The 25,020-nt window shown below is 38.5% G+C and overlaps 1 protein-coding gene and 1 long non-coding RNA gene across 4 annotated transcripts; both read right to left on the bottom strand.

Annotated features, from left to right (window-relative positions):
- Positions 1-798: 798 nt before the first annotated feature.
- LOC121881810 (hydroperoxide isomerase ALOXE3-like) lies at positions 799-9,850 on the bottom strand. 3 transcript variants are annotated; one of them, XM_042389542.1, is made up of 15 exons: positions 9,699-9,850; positions 8,934-9,112; positions 8,484-8,688; positions 8,314-8,395; positions 8,108-8,230; positions 7,874-7,977; positions 6,957-7,129; positions 6,627-6,770; positions 5,734-5,937; positions 5,354-5,440; positions 5,062-5,228; positions 4,784-4,905; positions 4,544-4,644; positions 2,554-2,724; positions 799-2,063 (listed from the first exon to the last, which is right to left on the bottom strand). In XM_042389542.1, the coding sequence occupies exons 1-15, from the start codon at positions 9,823-9,825 to the stop codon at positions 1,884-1,886; spliced, it is 2,169 nt and encodes a 722-aa protein (XP_042245476.1). In that variant the 5' UTR covers positions 9,826-9,850; the 3' UTR covers positions 799-1,883. The 3 variants fall into 3 exon arrangements, with proteins under 3 accessions (XP_042245476.1, XP_042245477.1, XP_042245478.1); XM_042389543.1 differs by having other exon boundaries at positions 8,934-9,098; positions 9,699-9,798; XM_042389544.1 differs by lacking the exon at positions 9,699-9,850 and adding an exon at positions 9,226-9,244 and having other exon boundaries at positions 8,934-9,098.
- Positions 9,851-17,959: 8,109 nt separating this feature from the next.
- Positions 17,960-24,849, bottom strand: LOC121881818. The gene is made up of 3 exons (XR_006091921.1): positions 24,758-24,849; positions 24,486-24,663; positions 17,960-18,043 (listed from the first exon to the last, which is right to left on the bottom strand). It is a non-coding gene; the product is annotated as an uncharacterized LOC121881818 (long non-coding RNA).
- Positions 24,850-25,020: the final 171 nt, after the last annotated feature.

The following is a 25,020-nucleotide window of genomic DNA, read 5'->3' as shown; positions in this document are numbered from 1 at the left end:
CATTGAACTCTACCAGCTTCAAGTGTATTTCTTTGAGTCTTTCTCTTATAAGTTTTGAGTTTAATGCTAAGTTGTGGGTGACCTGAAGATTTATTGGCCCATCTGAAGATTTCCAATGACACCGTATTGAAGTAGGTTTTTCATCAATTACTTTTGTAATCTTGCTCAAGTTATGTTGACTTTTACACGTCAATAAGCAATAATGCATGCTGAATGACAACGCTGATTCAAATTCCTTTTTAATTTGTACTGCAAGCCAAGCAAATGAATAGTGTTCAATAAACATGAACAGTCCTACATCACCATAAAGATTCTATGTTTTGTACTCACATCATTAAAGGTGAACAGAAACTGAATATACAGCATATGCAACAGAAAATGCAGCTGATATCACAGCCTCTAACAGCCATAATAATGGAGGGCAGAAAATATGCATATTCTTGGTCCTGCTAGGATATAAATGCATTATTACTGACTGCTGAGGTACCTGAAGACTTTTCTGTTTGCCACTGCCTTTCATTAAACCACAAGGGTTAATATTTTACACTGCACTGTTACTATTATTCTCTTGTTTTATCTGTCTTATTCCCTTTTTAGCTTCTTTTTTATTTCCAAATTTAACAATTTTTAATTGTTTGTATATGTCTTTTTTATGCTCTATGTAAAGCACTTTGAATTGCCTTGTTGTTGAAATGTGCTATACAAATAAACTTGCCTTGCCTTGCCTTGCCTTGCCTTGCCTTGCCTTGCCTTGCCTTGCCGTAGTTTCATGTGAGATCATTTTAAAAATTTCCACTATGACAGAAAACCTATTTTATTAAAGGAGTACCAACTAGTTACATTTCATTGCATTATGTCATTGTTGATCACCATATGTTTGCTTTTGTGGACTCATTCATACATGGGTCCAAGCTGATGCTTAAACACTTGCAACCAAAACTTTTAATTTAAGTTATTCCTAAAGAGAGGTCTATGTAATACATACAGTAATTCACACAAAGATACAGGCACCCTACAATAGGCCCACTTAACATGATACAACCAAAATATGGTCGTCTTCTCCCAGCGTGCAGCATGTCGCTATACAGTGCTGGAAAGTTTGTGAACCCCTTAGAATGTGCTCTGTATCTGCATAAATATGACCTAAAACATGATCAGATTTCCATGCAAGTCCTAAAACTAGATAGAGACATCAATTAAACAAATGAGACAAAAACCTTACACAGAAATGAGAGGCGAGTGTTTCAATCAAGTGTCGGAGGTCCTACCTTATTTAAAGAAGAGAAATCTGGGTCTTCACTATCAAAGTCTGAGCTTCACAACACAGGTTTGTGGAAGTGTGTCATGGCTCGAAAAAAGGAGATTTCTGAGGATCTAGAGGAAGAGTTGCTGATACTCATCAGGCTGGAAAGGGTTACAAAACCATTTCTAAAGAGTCTGGACTCCACCAGTTGACAGCAGATGGTGTACAAATAGAAGACATCCAACACCATTGTTACCCTCCCCAGGAGAGGTTGAACAACAAAGATCACACCAAGAGCAGATGCGTAATAGTCCGGGAGGCCACAAGGAACCCCAGGGTAACAGCTAGGAAACTACAAGCCTCTCTTGCAGTGGCTACAGTCAGTGTTCATGAGTCCATGAAGGACTTGTGTAGGACTTGTGTAAACTATGGACTTGCGTTTTAGGTCATATTTATGCAGAAATAAAGAAAATTCTAAAGGGTTCACAAACTTTCAAGCAGCACTGTAAGTCTCTACCACCTCACCTTTTTTATTTACCAAAGTCAAAGTTTGAAACTCAACCCAGCATATAAGACAAGTTTTGAAAAAGGTATGGATATTGTTCACTAGTACAGAAAGGGAAAAGTGGCTCCCTCAGACTCAAATAGTTATACTGTTCTCTATTTCAGCAGGGTTCAGATAGATGTAGGGCACTTTAAGCTGCGAGTTTCTGGTTGTAATTGCTTCACTGAGGTTGGACAACTCCTTTTGAAACTCTTTAATCATCTGCTTAGGTGGAGCCTCATCAAAGCGCTCTTCAGGGTACGTACCCAGGGGAACCTGCCAAGATGACAAAAACAAAACTGTAAATCTGACTGACACAGCAACTTGCTTGTGGTGCAATTTTTCAAAGCCCTTTCCAAATGTGGATGGATTATATATTATTAGGGCTGAACGATTTTGAAAAAATATCTAATTGTGATTATTTTGACTGATATTGCAAATTGCAATATTAGAGGGAATGATCATTTTTACAGAATTATGAAGATTTCAATTGAAGAACATATAAAATGATTATGGTGTGATTTTTGCAGGGCTCTGTACCAAACAAAGATGTTTTCTAAAGTCTGTAGAATATGATGTGTAGGCTACAACATTATTTAATTTAAAATGGTATTTTGACACACATTTCTCCTTTAACAAATATTGTGCCCCCTGCAATTTGAAAATTGCAGTAGACCATATTGTGATTTTCAATAAAATTTCAATTAATTTTTCAGCCCTAAATATTATTCTACTATTTGTGTGCGTTTGTGAACACCAAACCTACCATGTCTGTGTATTTTTCTGAAAGTATCCAAAACGCTGTTGCAAGGCTGGCTGTCTCTCCCACATTTGGCAGCGTCTCCAAAATTGTCTTCATGCTTGACTGCCCCTTTGTGGTTGGAGGAGGTTTTTGCAGCAGGATCGAACCATTAGGCACCCAGGAGTGGTAGTCAAACTAAATGAAATAGAAACAGAAGTTTTGATATGCATCACATTTTATTTTTTCTCATTTCTAACTGTTTTTCTTCCTGTTCCTTCACTTGGATGTTTGAATCTTACTGTGCAGAATGATGCACATTAATCTGCTGAAGGGGTCATTTCTCGAGGCTCACCTTAAATCTGAGTTTAGGATGTATAAATCGAGCATGATTTGTGACATCACAACTAGTTTTGGAGCTGATCTTGGTCCAATATGTAACTTGGACAGTGGACTCTTCAGTGACATAGACATGTTGAATCTAGCAGTAAAACTTTTGAAATAAAATTTGTATGTTCATAGATTCTGGATTTTTCAATGAGGGAGAAGGAATAGATGTAATTTTACGAAGATTTAACCAGGTAATTGACTTTTTGCAGAAAAACCATGTAAGACACAAATTAAAACATAACAGTATCTTTGTACATCTTGAAACATGTCTGGAGGAGATCTTTAATTTTTTCGTTATTACTGTGGGGTTGTTGGCCCAGCTTTCATGGGAGACAATCATAAAACAATGAATATAAAAACCAAAAAACAGAATGTAAAACTACAAAAGAAATGCAATCTCTTTGCAGAAAAACTATATCAGACACAAATTAAAACATAGAAGTATCTTTATATTAGGGATGTACAGAGAACCCAGTATTTGTATTTGTATCTATATTTGTTGAGGCAGCAAAATTATTTGTATTTGTATTGGAATAAAAATGAAAAGAGGCTTAAAAATCCTGTTTTTGTTTTAGTATGCCTTTAATTTTATAAAATTAAAGTGTTACAAGAAGTGTTCATGAATAAACTACTTTACGAAGGAGGTCCCCACACCGGGTCTCGAACTGGAGTCTCCTTGATCATAGACGACTGCGCTGACTACTAAGCTAAAACTTAACTCATCATCTCGTTGCATACAGACCTCTACCTATTTATACACCCATAACACAGAGACAGCACACTGTGTAACGTTTAGGGAAGAACTTCAAAGGTGATTCTTGCTTTGCACTTTTCATTTATTGCCTATTTTTTACAACGTAACTTTGTGGAAAGGAGAAAGGGAACAACAGGTTATGGAGAGTCCTATGGGAGCACTTTGCATGTGTCAGTAGCTCAGCTTTAGCTGGGGAACACCCTCAACTCCAGGAGTGATGTCCAAATTAGGAAATGTGTGTCATGTTGCAGGTGGATGTGACTCCCCTCATTGAGACCCGCTGATAGATGTAACAGCGGAGCAGAGGAGAGAGACTGAGATAGCGATGTAACCAACCTGCGTGCTGGTATTTGACATTTTTATTTTCTTCCCGAAACAAATAATTTTTAAAATATTTGTATGGAACAAATATTCATAAAAAACTCATTATTTGTGCTTTGCCGAATAACGCATTTGTATTCGGACACACCCCTACTTTATATGTCTTGAAACATGTCTGGAGTGGATCTTTAATTTTTTTGTTATTACTGTCAGGTTGTTGGCCCAGCTCTCATGGGAGACAATCATAAAACAATGGTAATAAAAAACAAAAAAACAGAATATAAAACTACATAAGAAATGCAATCTTTCCACCACTTTAAAAGTAAACTTATATCCTATGAAATGTGGAGCGTTGCATTGTGGGATTGTTACTAAAAAAGTAGTGTACATGTCATGGACACTACTTTTTCTGTTCCATCAAGTTTTTGGGGGTACTAAATAGTGTATATATTTACACACTCAGCATTCGGACACTCAAATAAAATGGCGTAGGGTAAATATAGTGCACCATACAGTAAATAGGGAGTGACTTTGGACACAGCCATGTCTCACCTGCCCACTGTTCACTGCAGCATGTTGAGCCGTCACTGTGAAGATCACCATGGTAATGAACCTGATCACTTCCTTGACAGCATGAAAGCATCCTGGACACCCTGTTGGCAACACAGTCATTGACAAGTTATTTTTTTGTCATTCACTGCATCTGTGTGGAAAATTGCAATATACTATAAGCTACTACAGTATATAGTGTTTTGTGTTTACAAATTCAAAATCAGAACATTGGTGAAATACCTGAGGCTTTGTTTCCTAAGAAGCCATGGGTGAATATCTCACGGATCCATTCCTGCAGTTCAGAGTCTTTACACACCTCACTGTCTGAAGGATAATAGTACCCCACTATTGCCTTCACAAATCTGGTAAAAATATACATTTACAAATATGATTTTACATTGTATTCTGAAATCATGGTGTTATTTTTAAAAGTCATTTCAGCCAATTGTCAGGAAAGGGTTCAGGAAAGGCTTCAGTATGGATTATAGCTGTATCTCAAACTGGCATTTTTTAGTAACCTGTTGATGATGTTCCACAGCTTCAGGCCGTCATCTCTGTAGTAGAAGTTGGGGATAGACTCCAGTCCTCGTGCAGTGATGTTGTCTGGCAGACAGAGGGAGCTGTAGGTCGTCTCAGAGAGAGACCTTCCAATGACCTCTGTCATCCCCTCATGTCCAAGTGAACTCTAGTAATTAAGAACACAAAAGTATATAGAAAAATATAGAAGATAGAAGTGGTTTTCACTACACTGTATTGAGAGTCTCAACATTTGATTGAAAAAATATGAATATACATGATAAAGATCCATACTCTACTTAAAATCCCGTCAGGTCCAAAAATAGATTTACGGGCCAAAGTATTTATTTGGAGAGTGTAGCGGACGTGAGGGATCAGCAGCTGTGCAAACAGAGGGAGGAATATTAAATTCAATGTAAAATTTATGATAAAATCACCATTAAAGTGAAGGAACATAAACATTTCTATAAACCAATCAGCAAATACAGGCAGCACATCCCTAAACTAAATAAACTAAATAAACATTTTTCACATAGTCACCCCTGATAATTACAAAACCAAACATATGTCTTTCTAGTACTTTTCGTAAGTTATATTGGAAAACTGAGTAAAAAGTCTTGATCAGATCATCAAACAAGCCTTAGTTCTGTGTTTGCAACTGCATAGTCATATACCTTATAGAGGGGATGAATCTCAGGGAAGCTGCGGAGAGCAGCAACACTGAAGACTTCTGCCAGTAAGTGAGTGTTAACCAAGTGATAGACAGACTGATGAAGCATGGAATCTGCATTTTTAATAAACATCTTGGCCAGCAGCCAGTCAGTCTCCTGGTCACTGGGCAGAAAGATGGGATTCTGCTCAGAGGGTTGTTGTTGCAGCTGGAATGTGATAAAACCATCATTTAGCTATTTTTCTACTTTGAAACATACTATTTCACTTAAAATGCAAAGTGATGAGTATTCCACATTATAAAACTTTTTGTAGAGCCACTTCATAAGGGGGAAGCACCTTTCTCACTCTCTCTTCCCCTCATGCACCACTGTGTATTTTTCATTTTTGATACAAAAGCATATAAATATGCTGACCTTATGATTACAGGATAACTTCTGTGATTGACATTATTTTACTAAAATGTACTTGATAATGCCTACAAATGGGAAATTTTCTCTGTGACATAAACTAGGTTATCACACGAGATCACATGAGAAATGCCAAGTATTTTTTGAAAGTGCCTGCACTTTTCCAAACAGTTTCTAAGGACGACTTCTCAAATGGTTCTGTGTAACAAACGATCTGGCACATCTAGGGTCCTAATGCTGAATTTGAACAGCTATAGCCCATTGAGACTATTGAGATGCACATTTTTTGACTGATTGAGTGAAAACAGTTTTTCATTGGACAGCATTTTGTGGAATACAAACAACAAACAGCTGTAAACAACCTGGATACAGCGTGACGTTACATCAAATCTGTATCTAAATTCTCTGTGAGGGGACCAATAATTTTATTCAATGAACTTTCTATATGTAATATGAATACGTTACTGGTTTGCTCTGCAATGAAATACCTGTATTGCAATTGGCATCAGTTTGTTCTCTGGGTTCATGTAGAACAAACAGAAACCAGCAGTCACATGCACAGATTCACCATCTGACAACTTGGTGGGTAATCCATCCATCCTCTTGAAGTCACAGAGGAATATATTGCCTTTCTGTATAGGAAGGAAAGATGGAGGGAAAACATACACAACGTACAAGATTGTGGTTTTCCAGTATTATAGACATGGAAATATTCAGGGACCTTTTCACTGCTGTACAAGTACAATCAAAATTCAAACCTACAAATTGTCTCTCAAAGCAACAATTATCACCCATTTAAAGCCAGTCATCTTCCATACCGTCATTTCCTCCTTCAGAGAGGTACCCTCTTTCAGAAACGGCTTCACCATGTCCTCTGTGACTGGAAAGTTTGGAGGAAGCTCTGAGCAGCGCTTGATCACATTAGGGTTGATCCCGTTCAGAAATTGGAATCCATAAAAGTCATCCTCTTTCCAGTGCTCTTTAACGTACTCTAGGAAAATCACAATTGATGATTGTAATTTGTCCTCTATATCTAGGAGCCACATGTAGAGCATCACAAAGTTGTCAGAGAATGACACTGTGGCACTCACCCCCGACACTGAGATAGTTTTATTTCTTTACAAAGCCTTACAGCTTTGTTTAAATTCAGCATTTAAAATTCAAATTGAAATGACAGATTTGTACAAATAGTAGTTTGAATTTATATTGACTTTCCCTCACTTAACCACACAGTGCTAAGCATGAAAGTAAGTTTCATTCATACTATTGAGTGTTATATACTTTAAGCTAATTTACATATTTAATAGTGTCAGGTAATGCACCTCTGTTGTTCTAATTGCATACACACAGTAATTTCATCCATCGTTAATATAAAAATATTGATTAGTGCAGCTTCAAGGCCAGCAGTAAGCCGTGATCCAATCAGCTGAGTGACTTTTGTCAGTCACTTTCCATGTCGTAGCTGTCCCTCAGGACCATTTAATCTTTTAGAAAAGATATCTGTCCCCGTCCATCTCCATTCAGTTAAGAGTGAGCCGACCATCATGTATCAAACCCATTACAGCACCTAGGATTTAAATATTTATTTCATGGGTTTTTCATTCTACTGTTGGGCCAGGTCGACTTAGTCAAGTATACATACAGTACTTGTACATATATTCTTACATGGACAGTCACTTATAAGTATAAGAATGATAGTGTTCAGGTGAGTTACCTAGCAGAATTAAAACTCTACCTGACATTGTTGTCTTTTGGGACCAGAAGATTTGTTTCATGTCCTCAATGCTTTTCCATTGTTCAGTAGATCCAGCCAGCCCCTTAAACATGAGTTCAGCACCACTGAGGTCAGAAAGGGTAAAAAAAAAAAAAAGCCATGTAAAATGCAGAAAATTAAACAAAATACTGACACTGATGCTTCAAAATGGTTATTTGTCTTACAAATACTAGACTATATTGGAACCTGACTCACGCTATTTTCTTTATGTACTGTATTTCCATTGATTTGGACATAGAGAAGATGAGTTCAGCTGGTAGCTCAGATGTATGTTTAAAACTGCTGATGTGTGGCCATCTTTCATTAGTGATCTCCCATCTAAAAAATGGAAAAAAAATGATAAGCTTCTGAGACAAGCTGCAGCTCTAGGTACAGTACATAGCGCACACGTGAGAACTTACTGGTAAAGGCTCTTTTTAAGTGTCAGCTGATTTTTCCGGTGGTCAATCAACACAGGATGGTTCTCCTCAAAAACCTTAATGGCTGAGATGTAAAAAGTACACAACAGTCAAATTTTAAGTGACATAACTAACAAAAAACAAGTGCCATATTGTGGGTATTTAAAGCAGACCTCTCCCTCCTCTCAGCTCCACCAGTTCTCCCCTGGACACCCATCTGTAGCAAGGGAAAAGAATGGCATCTCCCTCTGGTGTCATCACTATTATTTTGGAGCAGTACCACTCATCTTCTGGGAGAACAAAAAACGGATCTTTCTCCACCTTGATTAGGAGCAGTGTCCCCAGAGACATACTGGTTTTCACAGTATAGGTCCCTGTCTGTGAAAAGAAATTAAGGTACAATATACTTTATGTCTGCGACAAAATAAGAAAGTATGAATCAATGTGATAAACAAATAGTAAGGACGAAGCATGTGGATCTATGGGCTAATGAAGGCCATTCTATGAATATTAGTGCTTTATATATGCATGAATTACAAAAAACAGTAATAAACAGTAACATTGGCATAAACCTAATTTGAGACTCTTATATGAATAATGGTCAACAACTAGATTCAACTTACTGTCCCAGTTGTAAAGTCAGTGCCGTAGTTGTCCAACTCAGTTCGCTCACTCTGCCCTTCAGTTCCAAATAAAGTGACATATATGTGGTCCCATGTTCCTGCATATGTAATGTCACCTGTTGACACCTCTAGCTTGTACTCAGCCATGGTCACTGTGATGGAAATCTGAAAATAAAAAGCTGACAATGACCAAGTTATCTTTTTGTCCTTTAATGAAAATCTTGCAAGGGATCAGCATACAGTCACAACAGAGTGTAATTGCAGATTGATGTCAGTTACAAAGTGTACATACTCTTTATAGATGAGGAGTGTGGTAAACATATTAGAATGTGAGTGGGATGCAGTGCTGGATGTCATCAAAGCTCCCAACTAATTAAAAAAGGAACTGTAGTATGTCCAAGATGAGGCTACTCCCTACTCTGATCCAGTGTCAAAAATAATGAGCACAGATGGTTACATGTTCCAAGGTTATACAATATGAGTTAATCAAAAATGCAGTAACTGTTTGTGTGATGCAAAGTGAGGTTTTTCCATTACATCACTCAGTGGAAACTGTCCTTAAAAAAAGAACTTAACCCTTGCAAATAATTATTCCACAAGAGCTTTTGACATTTTTTCAAAACTTCCACAGGCATCCAAATAACATCTTATTACTAAACGTCTGTCTGGTCTTATCCTACATAAATTGTTACATGATTATTAGCTGTCATAGCATGAGGAAGGATAAGTTAAGTTATTACATTTACCTTCAGATGTTTTACCTACCTCCTTCAGCTTCAATTGCAGGTCTAGGTTTTCCTTCACTGAGGGCTGTGTTTGTCTTCTTATAGTAACCTCCTCCACCCCAGTTTTGACCTTTCTGAGATGACTTCCCCGCACTACACATTAACATAAAAGGTGGTGTTACTCTAAACCGTCTTGTGATTCCAGTTTCTATTGCCTAGAGAGTGAGTAGGATGGGACACAGTTGTACTGAAAAATCCATTTCATCCTCAAAAACCAAACTCCAGAAGCCTAATTTATTGATATCTCTGCATTTATTAAGGTCCACTGCCCACTTTATGAACACATAATGAACTGTATGAGGGCTGTTGAGCATGAAATTCATTGGACATCACTTTACACCTAAATGTGACACTCATGTGCTCATTATCTATTATCTCTTGCTATCTGTACTTGTTCAGATATACCTACTGTACATTTTTACACATTTAACCCCAAAATAAATGATAGAAAATTAGAATGTCAGGTACTAGAAGCAAAGAGTACACAGTCCTTTAAATTGGTTATTTTAAAGTGGCCATATTATACCCCTTTTCCACAAGTTAACACAGCTCCCTGGGTTCTTAATAAATTGTATCTGACATGTTTTGGGGAAAATACTGCAAGGATCAAGCGCCACTGCAGCCTTTTCATGATGTCTTAACAGCCCGCAACAGGGCTGTTAAGACGTGATGAGGTTAGCACCTCAAACCGACCGTTTGAGGTGCTATAAGTTAATCAGTTCAATTGGGTACATGTGGGGTTCAACCCTAATTGTGGCCCGGATCTGGCAAACAGGAGCGTCTAAGTGCCATCATTCCATGTGATATGTGGGCTGGAAGAGGATATGGAATGTGGGCCCGATCAGGGCCAGAATAAAAATGAACTGTGGTCCAGATGTTGGCCAGATCTGGTTTATTTGTTTAGTTTTTGGTTTACATGTGGCATTGCTATGGTTTGCTTGTGGCCCAGATCTGGCAAACAGGAGCGGACCGCCCAAGTGCCATCATTCCACGTGGTATGTGGGCCGGAAGTGAAATGTGGGCCCGATCAGGGCCAGAATAAAAATGAACTGTGGGCCAGATCTGGTTTATTTGTTTAGTTTTTGGTTTACATGGGCATCGCTATGGTTTGCTTGCGGCCCGGATCTGGCAAACAGGAGTGGACCGCCCAAGTGCCATCATTCCACGAGGTATGTTGGCCGGAAGAGGATACAGAATGTGGGCCCATACAGGGCCAGAATAAAAATGAACTGTTGTCCAGATGTGGGCCAGATCTGGTTTATTTGTTTAGTTTTTGGTTTACATGTGGCATTGTTATGGTTAGCTTGTGGCCCAGATCTGGCAAACAGGAGCGGACCGCCCAAGTGCCATCATTCCATGCGGTATGTGAGCCATATGAAAGTGTCGAGTGTGGGCCAAAGCAATTTTGTTATCTGGGCTGTGTCGTATATTTGCCAGAACTGGCCCAGATATGTTTAAGATAAACGGGCCACATTTGCTGCATCATATGTAGGCCATTTCAGACTCACATTCAGATAAGCCAGTACCAGTTGTGCCACATCCTTACCTAAAGTGGCCCGATAATGTTCAGCAATATTTGGGCCATATTTATTATTTCAAATGTGGGCCACATTAGGCATGCACTATGACAGCCAGTGCTGACTGTGCCATACAATTGCCAAAAGTGGGCCAAACTTGTTGTATAGCATTTAGGCCATATTTGCCATATCAAATGTCGGCCACTTTAGGTTCACATCAAGTCAAGCCAGTGCTTACTGTGCCATATCTTTGTCAAAACTGGCCCAGATATGTTTTAAGATAACCGGGCCACATTTGCTGCACCATATGTGGGCCACTTTTGGTTTACACCCACATTCATTATTGTTGACTGGGCCAGATCTTTGCCAAAGGTGGCCCACATTTGTTTTGTGATATTTGGGCCATATTCACTATGTATCACATGGGCGACTTTAGGGTCACATCCAGTTTACACATCGCTGAGAGCACCGCACCTTTGCCAAAAATGGCCCACATTTGTTTTGGGATATTTGGGCCATATTTGGTATTTTAAATGTTGGCCACCTCAGGCTCACTTCCAGATTAGTCAGTACCAATTGCGCCGCATCTTTACCTATAGTGGCCCATTAGTGTTCAACCATATTTAGGCCATGTTCACAATTTCAAATATGGGCCATTTTAGGCTCACTTCCAGATTAGCCAGTGCTTACTGTGTCGTATATTTGCCAGAATGGGCCCAGATATGTTTAAGATAACCGGGCCACATTTGCTGCACCATATGTGGGCCACTTTTGGTTTACACCCACATTAACTATTGTCGACTATGCCAGATCTTTGCCAAAGGTGGCCCACATTTGTTTTGTGATACTTGGGCCATAATCACTATGTATCACATGGGCGACTTTAGGGTCACATCCAGTTTACACATCGCTGAGAGCACCGCACCTTTGCCAAAAATGGCCCACATTTGTTTTGGGATATTTGGGCCATATTCGTTATTTTACATGTAGGCCACTTCAGGCTCACATCCATTTTGTCCGGGCCAGAAGAAGGCCAGCAGTGCCATATCATTGCCTGAAGTGGCCCACTTCCGTATGCTATCTGGGTGCTAGTCAACAATGCCTACAGCTTGAAGTCAAGGGTTGCCAGATCATCAGGTCGAGTATCCCCCGTATCCTGCTCTTTCACGCTTTATCATAGTAGTACACTGTTTTTGCAGAACGCACACAAACCTAGCAATCCTGCAGAGATCTTACCATTAACATTATGTGGAGTTAAAGCAGCTAGAGATCCAGCAACACCTTGATATTGGTATGGAACATATCCGTACCATCCATACCCAATTTGGCTAGAGCTGCAATGATTAGTCGATCGTCAGAAAATTAACCAGCAAATATCTATAATTAAAGACTGCAGTCAAATTTCAAGCATAAATGCCAAAAATGTGATGGTTCCAGATTCTCAAATGTGAAGATTTGTTGTTTGTCTTTGTCATATATGACATATATGTTAATTGAATATCTTAACATTTTGGACTATTAGTCAAACAAAACAAGCAACTTACTTGACTAATCACTTTTTTTGTAAAACTGTCAACAAATAACACATTTTCTAGTGCCCTCTCAATCTACAATCTATATGATTTTGCTTACTAAAAACCTGTATTGCAGGCTCAACTCGACGGTTCATACTGATACTAGTGCTTGTACAGACTTGCTGTCCTCGATACATCCTAATCCTTAATGATTGGATTGATTACAAAACATTCTTATTAAATAAGTTCAACTGTGACTGACACTTTGCTTCTTCTTTAAAAAGGACCAGATGATCTTTATTTGCTTTTGGGAAGAATTTTCACCAACGGTAATAAAGTTGTTTAATGAAACAGCATGTCTGGGCAACAATCACAATTAGCTAACAACAACTATATAATATCAAATGATCCAGTGAAGTCATTTTCAATTCTGGGACATTTGGCGTGTTTAAACTATAATTACTAACCGCTTCAGAGACTCCACCTCACTGACTTCACTGCTACTGCTGTTGCTGGGCTGCTGCTAGTCACTAATGCTTGATGAGGGTTACCAGATCATCAGGTCGAGTATCCCCCGTATCCTGCTCTTTCATTCTTTATCATAATAGCGTACTTTTGTTGCAGAAAACACACAAAGTTGGCAACTCTGCAGAGATCTTACCGTTAACATTACATGGAGTTAAAGCGACTAGATTGTTTGATCAGTAAAAATATTGGTAGGGACAATCCAGCAATACCTTGATATTGGTAGGGACATGTCCCTACTGTCCATACCCAAATCTACGCCTATGAGCTAAATATTCTTCGGAATATGGGGTCTTCTTTAGATTGTACCTGATTTCAAATGAGTCAGACTCATGACCACTGAATAAAAGCCATTGAAATTTAGCGTGTAACTGTACCACATACTGTAGGTGAAGTGCTATCAGACTTTGTGGCATCACTTAAAGTTTATATGTGCACCTGTCATCTAAATTTGGTCGCATTTGCACAGGTTGTGGGTCGTGGAAGTTGACATCAGAGAAGCCACACCTTGAAGAATTTGGCAACAAATTCAAGGACAATAATGTGGCATATGAAAAAAATCAGCTCTTTTGGGCTCAACCAAACATTTTATGTAATAAATTTAGTGTTATCTCTTACCACTTGTTAAATGTATTAGTGGCAAAACAGCTATTCTGAGAAAGCCAGAATATTTGGCCGGGGCTGCAATGATTAGTTAATTAATTGATAAGTCAATTATCAGAAAATTAATCAGCAAATATCTTGATAATTGATTAAAGATTGAAGTCATTTTTCAAGAAAAAATGACAAAAATATGATGGTCCCAGATTCTCAGATGTGAAGATTTGTTGTTTGACTGTGCTGCTGTACTGAAAACCTGTATTCTAGACTCGACTCGACCGTAGATACTGATACCAGCTCTTGTATAGACTTGTTGACTTCAGCACATCCCGTACATGGATGATTTACCACGGTATGCCAAAGAACATAAAACACCACCCAGTCTCAAGGGCTTGGTAGCTAGATGTGTTCAACTATGCACGAATTTCATACACCCAACATACAGCTGCTCCTTCTTTATCTTACATTGTAAGTATTCAAATGATTGTGCTACTGTGTGACACACAATGAGATGAGCACATTTTAAACTTTACATGATATAAATCAATTCAATCAATTTTTATTTATATAGCGCCAAATCACAACAAAAATCATCTCAGAGCACTTTTCGCATAGAGCAGGTCAAGACCATACTCTTTAATTTACAGAGACCCAATTCCTCCATGAGCAAGCACCTGGTGACAGTGGTAAGGAAAAACTCCCCCTTAACGGGTAGAAACCACAAGCAGAACCCGGCTCTTGGTGGGCGGCCATCTGCTTTGACCGGTTGGGTTGAGAGAGAGAAAGAAAGAGGGAAAGGGGGAGGGGGGGGGGGGGGGGGGGGGGGGGGGGGGAATAACAACAATCATAACAATAACAATAAGTAGCAATAGCCAGGGAAGGATGCCAACAGGACTGCAAAGGACTGCGAAGGCTCGGCCTGCAACCCAGGGTTTCCTGCGAGATGAGAAAGCACAAAAAACTCTGGGGAAGAAGCAAAGTTAGTGACATGCATTGATGTTACATGAATGCATACAGATGGAGAGGAGGAGGAGGCCAGAGGAGCTCAGTGCATCATGGGAAGTCTCCCAGCAGTCTAGGCCTATAGCAGCATAACTAAGGGCTGATCCAAGGCGAGCCTGGTCGGCCCTAACTATAAGCTTTATCAAAAAGGAAAGTTTTAAGCCTAATCTTAAACATAGAGAGGGTGTCTGCACCCCGGACCGAATCTGGAAGATGGTTCCACAAGAGAGGAGCCTGATAGCTGAAGGCTCTGCCTCCCATTCTACTTTTTAAGACTGTAGGAACCACCAGTACGCCTGCATCTTATACGGTACCCTGAGCTCTTCAAGATATGATGGTGCCTGACCATTAAGGGCTTTGTTAGTCAGGAGAAGGATTTTAAATTCTATTCTAGATTTTACAGGAAGCCAATGTAGCAAAGCTAAAATGGGAGAAATGTGATCTCTTTTTCTAGTTTTAGTCAGTACACATGCAGCTGCATTCTGGACCAGCTGGAGAGTCTTTAAAGACTTGTTAGGGCAGCCTGATAATAAGGAACTGCAATAATCTGTGTAGTAACTGTGCAAAGATAACATTTACGTCAGTAAGAGACAGTTGTAACATGGGATGTGCCAGTGAATATACAACGATAATATTTACGTCAATAAGTGACGGTTCCCAGGGAAGTTGGGAAGGGGGATGGTTAGTAATGTCACATTTTGGTTCTCTGTGTGCGATGATTGAAGGCCGCTATGCCCATTTTTAATGTGAGAAATGTGGAAAATGCTGAGACAGCATTATTTCTAGGCCAGGTGCAATTGATACATTTTAGAGGAGTTTGAGACACCATTGTTTCTGAGATGAATCAAGCCTGGATTATTACCAAAGTGTCAAGGTCAAACGAGATGGAGTCTAGGAAATAAGCTCCACATTAGGAGGTTTTATGAGAGGTATATAATATAATGTTTTATGATTTGCCTTAGGTTCTTTATCCTGGGATCAAGGCTTTGGTTTGCTTTGTATTGCTCTTTATGCTCAATAAACCTATTCACATTGAACTCTACCAGCTTCAAGTGTATTTCTTTGAGTCTTTCTCTTATAAGTTTTGAGTTTAATGCTAAGTTGTGGGTGACCTGAAGATTTATTGGCCCATCTGAAGATTTCCAATGACACCGTATTGAAGTAGGTTTTTCATCAATTACTTTTGTAATCTTGCTCAAGTTATGTTGACTTTTACACATAAGCAATAATGCATGCTGAATGATAACACTGATTCAAATTCCCTTTTAATTTGAATTGCAAGCCAAGCAAATGTATAGTGTTCAATAAACATGAACAGTCATACATCACCATAAACAGTCTATGTTCTGTACTCACATCATTAAAAGTTGAAAAGAAACTGAATACACAGCATATGCAACAAAAAATGCAGGAAATATGCATATTCTTGGTCCTGTTAGAGTATAAATGCATTATTACTGATTGCTGAAGTTTCATGAGAGATAATTCAATTTTCACTATGTCAGAAAACCTATATTATTAAATTAGTACCAACTAGTTACATGTCATTGCATTATGTCATTGTTGATCACCATATGTTTGCTTTTGTGGACTCATTCATACATGGGTCCAAGCTGATGCTTAAACACTTGCAACCCAAACTTTTCATTTAAGTTATTCCTAAACACAGGTCTGTGTAGTACCTACAGTAATTCACACAAAGATACAGGCACCCTACAATAGGCCCACTTAACATGATGCAACCAAAATATAGTCGTCTTCTCCCAGTGTGCAGCATGTCACTATATGTCTCCTCACTATTTGTATTTACCAAAGTCAAAGTTTAAAACACAACCCTGCATGCAAGACAAATATTGAAAAAGGTATGGATATTGTTCACTAATGCAGAAAGGAAAAAAATTGCTCCCTCAGACTTACTCAAATAGTTCAGTCAGGAACACTCTTGTCATAGGTTAAACCATTTATTGCAACAAATGGAAATACAGTTTAGCTTGGCACTGACGGTTCCGATCTACAATGCTCCATGGATTATATAAGCAGCATGTTTTGCTAAACCAGGGAGCACAATGCAGAAACCCCCGCGGGGATACAAGAGCAGGCTGAGCAAGATTTGAATTACAGACTACTTTGAGCCGTAATCAAAAAGGTGGAGGCTGGGGTGGTGGAGGCAAAGCTTTGCCAGCAGCAGCGTAGTGTGGCAGCACTGGTGTAGCAGGGATCAGTGCTACAGACCACCTTGTTGAGAGAATGGCTGTGATTGGTTTGTTACTTATTGGAAACACTGATTCAATCAGCAGGCTGTCAGCTGATTACAGCTGGGGCGTATGACTTCTGTGTTCTGCATGAACTAACGCAATGCTTCATTTATAACCCTGTTTCAGCAGGGTTCAGATAGGTGTAGGGCACTTTAAGCTGCGAGTTTCTGCTTGTAATTGCTTCACTGAGGTTGGACAACTCCTCTCGAAATTCTTTAATCATCTGCTTAGGTGGAGCCTCATCAAACTGCTCTTCAGGGTACGTACCCAGGGGAACCTGCCAAGATGACAAAAAACAAAACTGTAAATCTGACTGACACAGCAACCTGCTTGTGGTGCAATTTTTCAAAGCCCTTTCCAAATGTATATTATTAGGGATGAATGATTTTGAAAAAATATCTAATTGTGATTATTTTGACTGATATTGCAAATTTACAATATCATATTGAATATTGCAAGATTTCAATTGAAGAACATATTAAAATGATTATGGTGTGATTTTTGCAGGGCTCTGTACCAAACAAAGATGTTTTCTAAAGTCTGTAGAATATGATGTGTAGGCTACGACATTATTTAATTTAAAATGGTATTTTGACACATTTCTCCTTTAACAAATATTGTGCCCCCTGCAATATGAAAATTGCAGTAGACCATATTGTGATTTTCAACAAAATTTCAATTAATTTTTCAGCCCTAAATATTATTCTACTATTTGTGTGCGTTTGTGAACACCAAACCTACCACGTCTGTGTATTTTTCTGAAAGTACCCAAGCAATTGCTACAAAGCTGGCTGTCTCTCCTACATTTGGCAGCGTCTCCAAAATTGTCTTCATGCTTGACTGCCCCTTTGTGGTTGGAGGAGGTTTTTGCAGCAGGATCGAACCAGTAGGCATCCAAGAGTTGTAGTCAAACTAAATTTAATAGAAATAGAAACAGAAGTTTTGATATGTATCACATTTTATTTTTTCTAATTTCTAACTGTTAAAGTCCTCCTTCACTCAGAAATGATTTTTTCTTCCCGTTCCTTCACTTGGATGTTTGAGTCTTACTGTGCAGAATGATGCACATTAATCTGCTGAAGGGGTCATTTCTCAAGGCTCACCTTAAATCTGAGTTTAGGATGTGTAAGTAAAGCATGATTTGTGACATCACAACTAGTTTTGGAGCTGATCCTGGTCCAATATGCAACTTGGACAGTGGACTCTTCAGTGACATAGACATGTTGAATCTAGCAGTAAAACTTTTGAAATAAAATTTGTATGTTCATAGATTCTGGATTTTTCAATGAGGGAGAAGGAATAGATGTAATTTTACGAAGATTTAATCAGGTAATTGACTTTTTGCAGAAAAAACATATCAGACACAAATTAAAACATAAAAGTATCTTTATATGTCTTGAAACATGTCTGGAGGGGATCTTTAATTTTTCCGTTATTACTGTGGGGTTGTTGGCCCAGCTTTCATGGAAGACAATCATAAAACAATGAACATAAAAACCAAAAAACAGAATGTAAAACTACAAAAGAAATGCAATCTTTCCACCACTTCAAAAGTAAACTTATACCCTACTGAAATGAATTGACCACCACCATTACTGAAATGAACCCTTACACTAGCGAGATAGTTTTATTTCTTTACAAAGCCTCACAATTTTGTTTAAATTCAGTACATGCACTTTAAATGATAGATGTGCACATATAATAGTTTGAAGTTATATTGACTTTCCCCCACTTAACCACGCAGTGCTAAGCATGAAAATAAGTTTCAAACAGAAAAAGTTTGTTCATAATATTGAGTGTTATATACTTAAAGCTATTTTACATATTTAATAGTGTCAGGTAATGCAACTCTGTTGTTCTAACTGCATACACACAGTCATTTTATCCATTGTTAATATAAAAATATTGATTAGTGTAGCTTTAAGGCCAGCGGTAAACCATGATCCAATCAGCTGAGTGACTTTTATCCGTCACCTTCCATGTCGTTGCTGTCCCTCAGAACCATTTAATCTTTTAGAAAAGATATCTGTCCCCGTCCACCTCCATTTAGTTAAGAGTGAGCCAACCATCATGTATCAAACCCATTATTACAGCACCTAGGATATAAATATTTATTTCATGGGTTTTTCATTCTACTGTGGGGCCAGGTCGACTTAATCAGGTTTACTTACTTGCACTTATATTCTTATATGGATAGTCACGTATAATTATGAAAGTATAAGAATGATAGTGTTTATAACACTGCTAATATAGAGTCCGGACAGTATTTGGACAGTTACACATTTTTTGCTCTTCAGACTCTGTGAGGAACATTCAATTTGATATAAAATAATGGATATAACATTAAAGGACCAAGTCTCAGCTTTAATTTGAGTGGATTTACATCAACATAGAAAGAACTATGTGGGAGATATAGACCTTTTAACACAGTGCCCAAAGTTTAGGGGCTCAAACATAATTGGACAGAAACACATAAAGTCAAACAAAATCAGAATATGTAATATTTTATGGAAAATCCTTTGCAGTCAATGACTGCTTGAAGTTTTGGATCCGTAGACATCAGCTGACCCTTGTGATGCTCTCCCAGCTTCACTGCAGCCACCTTCAACTCTTGCTTATTGTGGGGTCTCTCTGCCTTTAGTCTGGTCTTCAGCATGTGGAATGCATGCTCAATTGGATTGAGATCAGTTGATTGATTCAGCCAGTCAAGGATATTCCAACTCTTCACCCTGAAAAGCTCTTTGGTTGCTTTGGCCGTATGTTTAGGATCATTGTCTTGCTGAATGATGAAATGTTGTCCAATGAGTTTTGATGCATTTGGCTGAATCTGACACACAGGATACTCCTGTATACCTCTGCATTCATCCTGTTGTTTCAGTCAACAGTGAAATCATCAATAAATGCCAGTGTGCCAGTTCAACTAGCAGCCATACATGTCCGAGCCAAAGCAGAAGCACAACCATGTTTGACAGGTGAGGTGGTATTTTGGGTCATGAGCTGTTTTCTCTCCACACTTTCCTCTTTCCATCATTACCAGGGGTTTGCATCTTGTGGTAAATCCTCTGAGGTTATAGTCACAAAGTCTTCTCTTGTCCTAGAGCATTTTGACATGCTGTGCAATCATAAAGGGCCATAAAGCTCACAAAGGCATATTCCTCATATTGACAAATACTCCACCTCAATCAAAATGGCAACTCTCAACTCTCAATCAACTCTGAGCCACATGTGAGCCCTTTTGTGCATGAAGTAACGTTGAAACAACACACAGCTGTCCAAGAAACATTACTATCGACATCACTAGCCAAGTGTCCAATTACTTTTGAACCCCTACACTTGGGATACTATGTGTTAAAAGGGCCACATCTCCCACACAGTTCTTTCAATATTTATGTAAACCTACTCAAATTAAAGCTGAGACTTGGCACTTTCATGTAGTATGCAATACTTTAGTTCAGACTGAATGTGCTGAAGCACAGAGCCTGAAGAACAAAACATGTAACTGTCAGAATACCTACTGTATGGACTGTATATATGCCATTTTATAGACTGGGTGTTCTCACAAAATATTTAAGTGGTGGCAAGGGATGTCCAACCTGCTCTAATAGACGTATATTGAATAGAGCTTACCTGCCTAGTTAACCCTAATACAACAAATCATTTTGTGAAATTCATAAAAAAATATGCATAATTTGTTCAGTCGCAGTAAGTTGTGTTTCTAAACTAAGCTGATAAAAATACTCAGGGTTTGAAGTAATGTAACATAAAACTATAGCCTTGCAATATGTTATTTTTGGATAAGTTATTAAGTTAATCATTCAATTTTCAGACATAGTTATACAAAACATTTTGCATATTCAAATTCAGATATGTAAATTATAGCTACTCCAGGAGGATCCATTAGCTTTTAGCTGTAAAAAAAAAATCATTACATAGCCAGTGAGCAAGTCTCTGTTGAAAGAGGGATTTTGCCACAAGCCTTTTCACCTTAACAGATACAAATTGCTCTCATTGGAGCCCCACTTTTTAAACAAAGGTTTAAAACTAAAAACATGCATTGAACATAAGCACTGTAGTTTTTCCGTTTCTCCCCAGGAAGGGAAATGGATAACTATAAAGTTACAATATCCTGGACCTAAATGTCCACCAGTTATTTGGAACAAAGAATGGGTTCAGTCTGAGTTTACCACATCTTCAAATTAATAGGCAACCTTGGTGAACTGATAGAGTGCACAAATCACTCAACATATTTGAAGAGCCAAGAAATTTCCTCAGTGTCCTCAAACACTTTCTTGAGGAGCCTTGAGCTCCTGCAGAAGGACCTTGTCTCTCACTCCCTTGCAGGAAGCATTTTTAGTAAAGGACAAAACACAATCCACTCACCAAATTCAATATGACACAAGGAAATGTGAAATGTGACAATCACCTGTGTAGCAGAAGTTTGAGAAATGAAAATGTCAAACTGAAAAAGGCAGTGGGTTGAATGTGACAATCTCCTGTGTAGTAGAAGTTTGAGAAATGAAAATGTCAAACTGAAAAAGGCAGTGGGTTGATTTCCTCCTCCTCACATCACTTTTTCCCCATCTAGAGGCATTGAAGTTGGACTGAGCTCTTGCATTCTAGTTACACTCTGAGTTCAAACCATGAGTGCTGCTGCGCACCGCCTCCTGTATTAACATATTTCAAAAACCTACTAATATACTTTCAATTCACCATAACAAGAAAATATCCTCTTTTCTAGGTACAACACATGCTACAGTGTGCATGTCAACACACTAACAATAGGAGGAGAAACATTTTGAACTGTATGAAATGCTAATGTCAGCCTGCTAGCATACTCACAATCACAATGCTAACCTGCATATGTTTACCATGCTCACCCTTAGTTTAGCATTTTGCCACACTAACTTTTGCACTAAATATAAAGTACAGCTGAGCTGAGGCTGATGGGAATGTCATTAGTTTTGCAGGTATTTTGTCATAAACCAAAGTATTGAAGAAATTAAAATTTTGACCTGATGGCACTAAATGAAAGGTCAGGATATCAAAGTTATTACAATTCATTCTTTGGGGAACACGAATGAATGTGCCAAATGTATATGAAATCCATCCAACAGTTTTGGACATATGTCAGTAAAAGACAGACACGTCAACCTCATGGTAGTGCAAGAGGATCAACAAAATTCTTAAAATACATCATCTGTGAACAACAAATGTCTGTACAAAATTTTGTGCCAATCCATCCAAAGGATAAGTGAAACGTTTGACCTGCTGATGGCACAGGAAAAGTCAGACTATTACCAAAGTATTAGAATTGATCCTCAAGGGACCTTGAATATCTGTAGCAAAATGACTATCCATCCAAACTGAAAAAATAGTTGCCCATTTTACTCAACTAGAAAAGTCAGAAAAGTTCAGAAAACTATTGTAACTAGTGCAGTTTTTAAGAGGAGTAAAAACATGCATCTCAGCTATGGGTTCAAGTAAACGGTCACGACAATAAAGCTTATTCTGCAAAGGAGACCCATTCATAGTTATCACTTATACTGAAAATATTCAATTCATTAATTCTTGCATTTATATAACATCCCTAAATGGAATGCATTTGCTGAGGAATGGAGATAAATAAATTAAAGTTCTCTCCAACATCATTTTGGTCTGCATAGTATACCATAGCACAAGCCACAGGTCGGTGTGTAGCCTGCTCCTTGGTGTGCTCTTGTGTAGTAACACACAAGAAGTGCTAGGACAATGGGACTGGTTTGGGAAAGGGCATCAAAGTCATGATGCCATATGCTCCACACAGGAAAGCAGTGGTAAAGTAGACCTGCACCAGCACTGACTGAAAGACATAACAGGATATTTACTTAACGTGGCCTTAAAATTGAGGTGAAATAACACCTCTCATCCCCTAAACATGTAGCCCAATTGAACTGCTATTTACTGCAAAGCTACTGTACTGTTAATTTTAACCAGCCTGCCCCCGTACCCCCACCCCTCGATAGAACAAAATACATCACCCATGACAATGTTAGAGTCTTTACCTTCAGCTAACAGTGTCAGTTACAGGAGCCAATGTCTCAGCAGATACAATATGTGCAGCAGATTGGACAACAAAGCTATGACGAATGCTATGTGATCTTGGTTGAATTGAAGTGTTTTCTATTTCTTTAGGGTTCAAGCAATCGTAAGGCAGCTCAAGCTCTGTATTCCACTTGGTAATAGCAACACTGAGGGAGGACAGTTCTGCTTGAAAATCCTTGATACTTAAGGCTAAATGCTTAATGCTGCAGGCTCAATAAAGCGTTGCTTGGGGTAAGTACCCCGAGGTACCTGACAAAGACATCAAAAATGTCACCTAAGGGCATGGGTGATTTTTTTATAGGGTGAATTGGTAGTTTAAAATGTGGCAATTTTGATTGGAAAAAAATGGAGGAAAAGTCTATGTCAAACTTACAAAGTCATTGTACTTAATTCTGAAGATTCACAGAAGTGACATACATAATCCTCCAAGGGATTTGTTTGGCAGTGTCAACAAAATGGCCTCCATACTAAACTGTCACTTTGTTGTTGGCAGAGCTTGGTGAAGTAACAGTGGACCATTAGGGATCCAACCTAGAAAATAAAACTATAGAGAACATACAGCAACCATTAATACAAGCACGATTGACCTTGAGTTAGGTAAGAATGACACCACACTCAGTTCTATATACTAAATATGTAGCTGGCATTGTTGGCCAAGTTACTTGAAAATATCGATTTTCTCATGACATTTTACTCTTATGTTACTTAAACTGGGTTACTTTACTTGTTACATTCATTTTCATTACTCAGCCCAGCTCCATCAAAAGTGCTTTTAAACAACTCAGAAGCCTCCATATGTACATGTGTATTTAATCTTCTGTATTTAACAAATGTACGAATAGAAAACATAACATTGTGGTTTAGCAAGCAGCCAGCCAACCAAACTTTACTTGAAAAGTTAACAAACTTTGATGAAAACAGTGTCACATTTCTTGTCAATCTGATTTGTGTGTTTCAGAGAGATATTTGCTGACCATCAACAGCTTATCCTTAGCCCCAGCTGAAGCTAATTGAAGTTATGTCAATTTGTCATTCAATTGTTAATGTGTCTATGATCTTTGGCATACGCAAATGTGGTTAATCTAAGGTTTTCAAATGAAAGTATACCACAGAAAAGGTTTAAGTCATAGACTATTTAAAAATATACCAGGGCCATAAAGATTAGCAGGGGCAAGGAGGTTTATAGCAGACAGGAGAGTGAGGGGACACTGATGAGGTCACAAACTGAGGAGGTGTTAACATAAAGACAAAAAAATAAATATAAAAGGCTTACCTTGTACAGGGGGTGAATTGTTGGGAGGTTGCGAAGTAGATGAGAGCTCTGCAAGTGACTGATCAATATGTTATAGAGGACATCTGCATGCCTCACAAATATCTTGGCCAGCAGCCAGTCAGACTCCCAAGTCACTAGGCAGAAAAATCGGGTTCTCCTCTGAGGGCTGCTGACCGAGCTGAAGGAGGAGACATATTTAAGTTTGCAGAAGCTGATTGAAATCAAAAATGTAACACAAGTCAGAGATATAATTTATTAGATATAAGAGAAACCTGAATTGCGATGGGCAGTAGTTTCTCTGGACTCAGGTACAGCAGGCAGAAAGGAGCGGTCAAAGGTACCAGTTTACTATCAATAACTCTGGTAGGCAGTCCTTCCTTCTATGAGTCCATAGAATATAAGTGACTAATGTGAGGTATTATAAAAAAGGATAAGTAGTGAGGGAAAACAATGTTTAAAACATCTGAAATCACAGCAAATTCATTATTTGTACAGTGCCGTCATCTCCACAGTAAAAGAGCTTGCTTTGGTTAGA

This window comes from Thunnus maccoyii, chromosome 17 (genome assembly GCF_910596095.1).
Source record: "Thunnus maccoyii chromosome 17, fThuMac1.1, whole genome shotgun sequence".
Lineage (NCBI taxonomy): Eukaryota > Metazoa > Chordata > Actinopteri > Scombriformes > Scombridae > Thunnus > Thunnus maccoyii.
This window is presented reverse-complemented; position numbering and strand designations above follow the sequence as displayed.